The following is an 8,128-nucleotide window of genomic DNA, read 5'->3' on the forward strand; positions in this document are numbered from 1 at the left end:
ATAATTACATACCACTTAGAAAATAAATAATTTGGAATATTATAATATCTAGAAGAAATGTAACATTAATATTTTTTCTCATTTAAAAAAATTTCATTTAGGGGCACCTGGATGGCTCAGTCAGTTAAGCGTCTGCCTTCATTCAGCTCAGGTCATGATCTCAGGGTCCTGGGATTGAGCCCAGCATCGGGCTCTCTGCTCAGCAGGGAGTCTGCTTCTCACTCTCCCTCTGTACACTCTCTCTCTCTCTCAAATAAATAAATAAAATCTTTAATAAATAAATAAAATCTCATTTAGGTGTTTTATAAATTAGATGTACTTAAGCCTTAATAGCATCACAGTGTTTTGAGGCTACTTTCTCCCTTGATGTGGAACAATGATATAATGTAAAGTCAGAATAAATTAAAGATTTAAAATGAATAAAAAAAACCAATGTAATTTTTTTTTTTAAAGATTTTATTTATTTATTTGAGAGAGCATGAGAGGGGAGACAGTCAGAGGGTGAAGCAGACTCCCCGCCGAGCAGGGAGCCCGATGTGGGACTCGATCCCAGGACTCTAGGACCATGACCTGAGCCAAAGGCAGTCGCTTAACCAACTGAGCCACCCAGGTGCCCCCAATGTAATTTTTTTTAAAAAGATTTTATTTATTTATTTGAGAGAGAGCGAAAGTGAAGGAGTTCACAGGGGGAGAGGAAGAAGCAGACTTGCCCCTGAGCAGAGAGCCTGATGTGGGGCTTGATCTCAGGACCCTGAGATCATGACCTGAGCTGAAGACATATGCTTAGCTGACTGAGCCACCCAGGCGCCCCAAAACCAATGTAATTTTAACCAGTACATCAGCAAAATGTTTGCATTATGAAGGGGTGGGCAGTAAGATATCTATTTCATAGTAAAGAATCTCATTTTGGGTCGTAATAGTGGATTAGATCAGAAGCCGACTAATTTTTAACCGACTGAGCCACCCAGGCAACCCTAGAAGCTGACTTTTTAAATTCAAGAGTAATGTTGTACCTTGTCTTTGTTAGTTAAATTCATTTTTTAAATCCAAAGTGAAATAAATGACTTATGTATGATAATGTCCACTTGCATAACAGAAAAAAAAAAAAAATATATATATATATAAATATTTTATTTTGACAGTGAGAGAGGGAACACAAGCTGGGGGAGTGGGAGAGGGAGAAGCAGTCTTCTCGTGGAGCAGGGAGCCCGATGCAGGGCTCGATTCCAGGACCCTGGGATCATGACCTGAGCTGAAGGCAGATGCTTAACGACTGAGCCACCCAGGCACCCCCAGAAAATATATATTTAAATACACATTTTTCTAGTTCATATAATATACCTTAGAACCTTATTATCATTTGCTATGATTACATGGGATTTTAGATGCTGTGCATGGAATTTCATGTTGTAGTATATCACAGTTAACAAAGTGTTGAAACACTGGAGAAATCTTCTGAAGTGTAAGTCATATATGGATATCTACTAAGGTAGAAGGATCCTTTAAGAGGCCATGTGCTCCATAGGGGCAGGGACCTTATCTTTTTCAGGTATATATATAGGCCTGACATTTAGCAGGCAATTAGGAAAAATTGGTTATAGACTTCCATAATTGACTGGCCTTTTCCCCTTTCTCTTTAACCTTGGAAGACTCGAGAATACATGTAGGGTTAAGGGCTGCTTTTGTCTAGCGTTTCTTAGTTGATGCTATGTAGTGCCCCTTTGCTCAGCATGTCAGGTACTAGATTTGCCTCACAGGGTAATACACTAGGTGTTTTAAGAATAAGACATGATGTCTGTCCTTAAGAATATTGACATCTCATTAGCTAGTTTTTATACAGTTAATGACATGAGAAGTATAAACAGTAAATGCCTTGGGGCACCTGGGTGGCTCAGTCGTTAAGCTTCTGCCTTCGGCTCAGGTCCTGATCCCAGGGTCCTGGGATCACTGGGCTTCCCTGCTCAGCAGGAAGCCTGTTTCTCCCTTTCCCACTCCCCCTGCTTGTGTTCCCTCTCTCACTGTCTCTCTCTCTGTCAAATAAATAGATAAAATCTTTAAAAAAGAAAAAGCAGTAAATGCCTTATGCTCAAATGTGCCAACTGGATGTTAGGATTTGTAGTTCACCAGAATTTCAGGAAACATTTCTGTTGAGACAGACTTTCAAGAACCACTAAAGAAATGTTAATAAGTATTTATTGGATGTGCAGGATACTAGGCCAGGTATTCTGGGAGATACAAAAATGACTATAATCTTAAAGTAGCAAGTTGCTTTAAGCACTATAATAGAGGGATAAATAAAGTGCCATGGGGATATGGGGAAGGAAAGATTGAGACTGGGGAACATGGGAAGAATATTCATTAAATTGAGATTTGAATTGGATCTTATAGAATTAGTAACTTTAATAGGTAGACAAAAAAGACGTGATTCATCATATGATCATATGTACAAAACATTTTGATGGCAGCCTCTTTGATACAGCTGTATTACTGCTTGACACATTGTGAAACTTCAACCTTTTTCTAAACCCAGTGATTTGGGATGCAGGCATTCTTCGTCCATCCAAGAGCTCTTCTGAAGATCATTCCATCTCTTTATCTCTCTTCCCAGGCTAGGGATTAAGGATAAAATGGATGTTGGAGATGGATCAGGTGTGAGAATGCAGATAAAATCACATATAACTAGGAATCTTGTTGATCATATTTAGCTTAAGGTCAAAAAAAGTGTATCCTGGGGGTGCCTGGGTGGCTCAGTCGTTAAGCGTCTGCCTTTGGCTCAGGTCATGATCCCAGAGTCCTGGGATCAAGCCCCGCGTCGGGCTCCCTGCTCCACGGGAAGCCTGCTTCCCCTCTCCCACTCCCCCTGCTTGTGTTCCCTCTCTCACTGTGTCTCTCTGTCAAATAAATAAAATCTAAAAAAAAAAAAAAAGTGTATCCTGATTCTTATAGCTCAAAATGTTTATGTTTCAAATTTTATGACTTCTGTCTTAGATTACTCTTTTTAAAATGGGTCCTAGTTGAATTACTTTCATCCATATAAAACAGAACTGTCCAGTAATAGTATGAGTCATGCGTATAATTTTCTAGTAGACACATTTAAAAAAGTGAAAAGAAAAAAGGGAATTTAATTTTAATAATACATTTTATTTAATCCAATATATTAAAATATTATTCTAATGTATAAACAGTATAAAAATTATGAATGAGCTATTTTGTATTCTTTAGTCCTTTTCATTCTTTTTTATGTTTGAAACCCAAGGTGTATTTTGTATTTAAAGTATATCCATTTGCACTGGCCACATTTCAGGTGCTAATAGCCACATCGTACCTAGTAGCTACCATATTGGACACTGCAGATATGGAGGTCGGACAGCTGAAATTTTTGTTGTCTTCCAGATAAAAATAGAAAGTGAAACTTCCTTGAAACCATTTTGGGTTCTAGATATGGTCTTATAAAGGGTAGGACCTTGCTGTTACAAGTGAATAGATTTAGAAATGTGTTTTTTGTTTTGTCTTAGTTTTTATGGAGATAAAAAATACTTTTATGTACAATAGGTTATACCATCTATGATTTTAATATCATGCTTTTTGTTTTCTGTAGGAATTTTACAATGAATTGGCTCCTATGTCAAGAATCCCTGCAGGCACCATCTCAAGATTTTTTTTTGCGATTGACACAGTCTTCTTTATTACCCTTCTATATTTTAGTGTTAATTATTTGTTTTCTTTCTATGATGCAAGTTATTTTTAGGAGAATTAAGTAAGTACCTATGAGAATCAATCACATTGCTAACTAATACATTATGAAAATAAACTATTTTTAATATCCTTCCAATATTTGTGTATTTGTTTTAGAATTTCTAGATCCATTCTCTTGTTATCAACATGTAAAATATCATAAGTTAACCAGATAAATTTCAAATTTTTTATACATCTAAGTATATAATGTCTAAATTTAATGTAGGATTAATACTGAGTTAAATTGTTACAGACTTAATTTACTAATTTAGTCATATTTTTACTTAATGTTTTTTCTATATAACTTAAATGAAGCTAGTAGTGTTAAGTGATTTTAAATTATGAAGACTTCCAAAATATTTTTGTCATGTTTAAAAGTAGGTTGTGTGTAGTATTTTAATTTTAAGAACTTAGCTATTCAAATTATGATTTAACTATATTGATTTAGTAACCACTAGTTGAGTGATAATTGATCTTGGAAAAGGAACCTAAAAATATATTTTTTAAATTTTTTAAGATTTATTTATTTATTTGAGAGCAAGAGCGCACAAATGAGTGGGGGCAGGGGCAGAGGGAGAGAGAGTCCTAAAGCAGATTCCCCACTGAGCATGGAGCCCCACGCAGGGCTCGATCCTAAGACCCTGAGATCGTAACCTGAGTTGAAATCAAGAGTCGGCTGGTTAATTGACAGAGCCACCCAGGCACGCCCTAAAAATTGTTTTTATCATATTTCCTGAACTTTCATATTTAGTCTTCACAGAGTCCATTGTCTTCAGGTTTTAAAAACCATTTCAAAGACTTGGAGATGTGTAAGTTAGATATTTGACTAACAATATACTTTCAAATTTCAAGGACCACCTATATTTTTTTTTTTTATGAAGAAAGTTAAGATCTTTGATTTTTCAAATACATATTTTCAAAATAGTAAAAAACATATTTCCTTTGTGTAGAGGCAAGTCCTTGAAAGAAACTATTACTCTTGAAGATGGACGAATTGGAGGAAGGCCAGAAATAATTTATCATGTGATTCACACTATTTTATTGGGCTCTCTTGCAATGGTTATAGAAGGGTAAGTGTACTTTATTGGATCTATTTGTTTTTACAAAGAATTATCCTTTCTAATGCTAATAAGTGGATACTTTCAAGAATATATTTATGAAACTATAAACACTCAAAATCTACAAACTTTCTTAACCTAACTGGAGTTTATGGAGGTTGTTATAGTACAGTGAACTGACATTTACTTATTCACTCATTTGTTCTAAAACTATTGAATTTCTTCCAAGGGCCAGGCATTGTACTAGGTGCTGGAGGTACTGTGGTGAACAAAAGTGGACACACAATCTCTAAACTTATGTGACTTATGACTTATGTTAATGGAGGTAACAAATATTAATCACACAAAAATAAAATGACAACTTTGATAAGTGAAATAGAGGTAAATGAGCTCTGAGGCTAAGGGTTCAATAAATGATACCCTTTTCTTTGAAGTCTGGACTCAGATGAAAAATAAGACATAGGAGTATAGAATGATTTTGAACACCCAGTTTCAGTTTGAGGAGGGGCTTTCCCCACACCAACAATAAGCCATTGTTCAGGCACCAGCTGAGTGTCCTACAATTATAGTTTGACTTAATTCTGGCACTATCCACCTGGAGATAGCATCAGATTCCACAGTTCAAGGGTTCAGTCCTACAAGATTCCACCCCCCCTTCAGGTGCCAGTTGCAAACCCAGGTTATCACCTGTGCTTCTGACCAAGGCTATAAATCAGAAGTTCCCAAGACCCTCTCCTTGGGTTCAATTAATTTGTTAGAGTGGCTCACAGAACTCAAAGAAATATTTTACTTACTAGATTATCAGTTTATTATAAAAAGAGAGAACTCAGGAACAGCCAGATGGAAGATATGCATAGGGCAAGGTTTGTAGGAAGGGGTACAGAGCTCCCTTTACCTCTCTAGGCATGCCACTCTCTCCCAGTCTCCATGTGGTCACCAACCCAGAAGTTCTCCAAACCCTGTCCTTTTGGGTTTTTATGGAGGCCTCATTACATAGGCATGTTGATTAAATCATTGACCATTGGTGATTGAACTCAACCTTCAGGCCCTCTTCCCTCCCCAGAAGTTTGGGGCGGGACTGAGAGTTCCAACTCCCTAATCGCATGGTTGGCACCACTGGCAACTGGCCCCATCCTTGGGTACCTTCCAAAAGTTAACCATTAACACAAGAGCCACCTTTCCAATTTCATCACTTAGGAAATTCCAAGAGTTTGCGAAACTGTGAGCCACGAGCCTTACAAAGACCACATATATGTGAGAAATATATTTGATCATCTGCATGATTCTGATTCTGATAAAGGTTGCATTAGAGAATACTTCATGTATGACCAAAGGGCTCTACTATTTTCCACCCCAAATTGAGCTTAGTCCTCAAACTTCAGGCCATCCCTTTTGAATGGGCAGAGCCTTGGTAAGTTTATGCACTTACCGACACCCACCATGCAAAAATAAGATACAAAATGTGGAAGCCTAGAAATGTTTGAGCTGGGTATGCTCAATTCTTTCTCTTGCACACAAATCAGATAAATCACTGCCATGAGGAGGAGCCATTAAGGTTCTGAGGTGGAGGGTTAGGAGGGGAAGCAGGGAGAAATGAAGAGTATTGATCCTAATATAAGATTTCTCAATTTAAATTTCCATTAATTATGAATATAGATACTGAATCACAGTCATTATAGCAGTACCCATGGTGTTTTCCCCAACAGAAAGCTTAGCTATTTTCTTACTAATTTTTTATTTTGAAATACTGTTTATACACATCACAACTTCAAAGTTACAGTTATTATTAGATCTGCATTTAATGTATTAAGAAGTGTAAATATTGCTGTATAGGAATTTATTTTTATTATTTGTTATCAATATTTCAATATAATTGGTTTCTTTGTAAGCCTATGTATTTTATGCATTTACAAACATTTTCTTTTTCAAGATTTTTTTTATTTATTTATTTGAGACAGAGAGAATGAGAGAGAGAGAGCACATGAGAAGGGGGAGGGTCAGAGGCAGAAGCAGGCTCCCTGCCGAGCAGGGAGCCCGATGCGGGACTAGATCCAGGGACTCCAGGATCATGACCTGAGCCGAAGGCAGTCGCTTAACCAACTGAGCCACCCAGGCGCCCCAAACATTTTCTTATAAGACATTCATAGACTATCAGATTGCCAAACCCATGACTAGTGGGAATCTCTTTATTGAAACATGAAGCAAGAATGGTGGTTCACTCTAATAATTAGCATTCCATAATGCCTAATAAGTGGGATGAAGAAATGTATTAAGCCATGAATATTCTGAGTGATTCACATTTTGATTTTCATTTCATTGCCTTGTAGTAGTAGAATTTTGGCGCATGGTTTGCCTTTTTTTCCCCCCCTTTGTACTCTCTCAGTTTTATTTCTCTCTGCAGAAGAACTTTTTGTTATTGCCACCATTCTTTATTGTTGGATGTACTATTTTAAATTCAAAATCCTTTTTTTTTTTTTTAAAGATTTTATTTATTTATTTGAGAGAGAGAGAATGAGAGAGAGAGCACATGAGAGGGGGAAGGTCAGAGGGAGAAGCAGACTCCCTGCCGAGCAGGGAGCCCGATGCGGGACTCGATCCCGGGACTCCAGGATCATGACCTGAGCCGAAGGCAGTCGCTTAACCAACTGAGCCACCCAGGCGCCCAAATTCAAAATCCTTTTTCTGAACATGTAATCTGCATTGTTCTATTATTCATCCTTCTTTAATTTACTCACTAGGCTTATAATACTATAGATTACCTATTCATACAAATAAGATGCATAGTCACCCAGAAGGTGCCACGCACTCTACTAAGTAGAGAGTAGGGATTAAAGAAATACAAAACTGGGGCGGCTGGGTGGCTCAGTCGTTAAGCATCTGCCTTCAGCTCAGGTCATGATCCCAGGGTCCTGGGATCGAGCCCCGCATTGGGCTCCCTGCTCCGTGGGGAGCCTGCTTCTCCCTCTCCCACTCCCCCTGCTTGTGTTCCCTCTCTAGCTGTGTTTCTCTCTGTCAAATAAATAAAACCTTTAAAAAAAAAGAAAGAAAGAAATACAAAACCTACTCTTTCTTTTCAAAGAGTTCCTACCCTAGTTAAGTAAACCAAGAGTTAGAGCAAAGTAAAGTACTATGAGAAAGGTATACAAAGGGTGCTTTGGTCGCTCAGAGGAGAGGTACTAACTCAATTGTAGAGGGTGGCTAGAGGAAGTCAGTTTAAGGAAGATTTCCTATATGGGGCAACAGTCTTCAGAGATAGAGATTGGCCAGGCTGTCCATTTTCTCATGTGCCTCTGTGTGTTTGTGTGTGTGTGTGTGTAATTATCTAGACAGAATAA

At 37.6% G+C, this 8,128-nt stretch overlaps 1 protein-coding gene across 5 annotated transcripts in view; it reads left to right on the forward strand.

The window, feature by feature from the left end:
- Positions 1-8,128, forward strand: part of DPY19L4 (dpy-19 like 4) — a 67,724-nt gene that overhangs the window by 37,539 nt on the left and 22,057 nt on the right. For all 5 annotated transcript variants that reach the window (XM_035011544.1, XM_035011543.1, XM_035011546.1 and 2 more), the window contains 2 exons: positions 3,599-3,757; positions 4,686-4,805. In XM_035011544.1, coding sequence (XP_034867435.1) covers positions 3,599-3,757; positions 4,686-4,805 — 279 coding nt within the window. The remainder of the gene's footprint in view (positions 1-3,598; positions 3,758-4,685; positions 4,806-8,128) is intronic.

This window comes from Mirounga leonina, unplaced genomic scaffold, assembly GCF_011800145.1.
Source record: "Mirounga leonina isolate KUSES-001 unplaced genomic scaffold, KU_Mleo_1.0 Mir_165, whole genome shotgun sequence".
Taxonomy (NCBI): Eukaryota; Metazoa; Chordata; class Mammalia; order Carnivora; family Phocidae; genus Mirounga; species Mirounga leonina.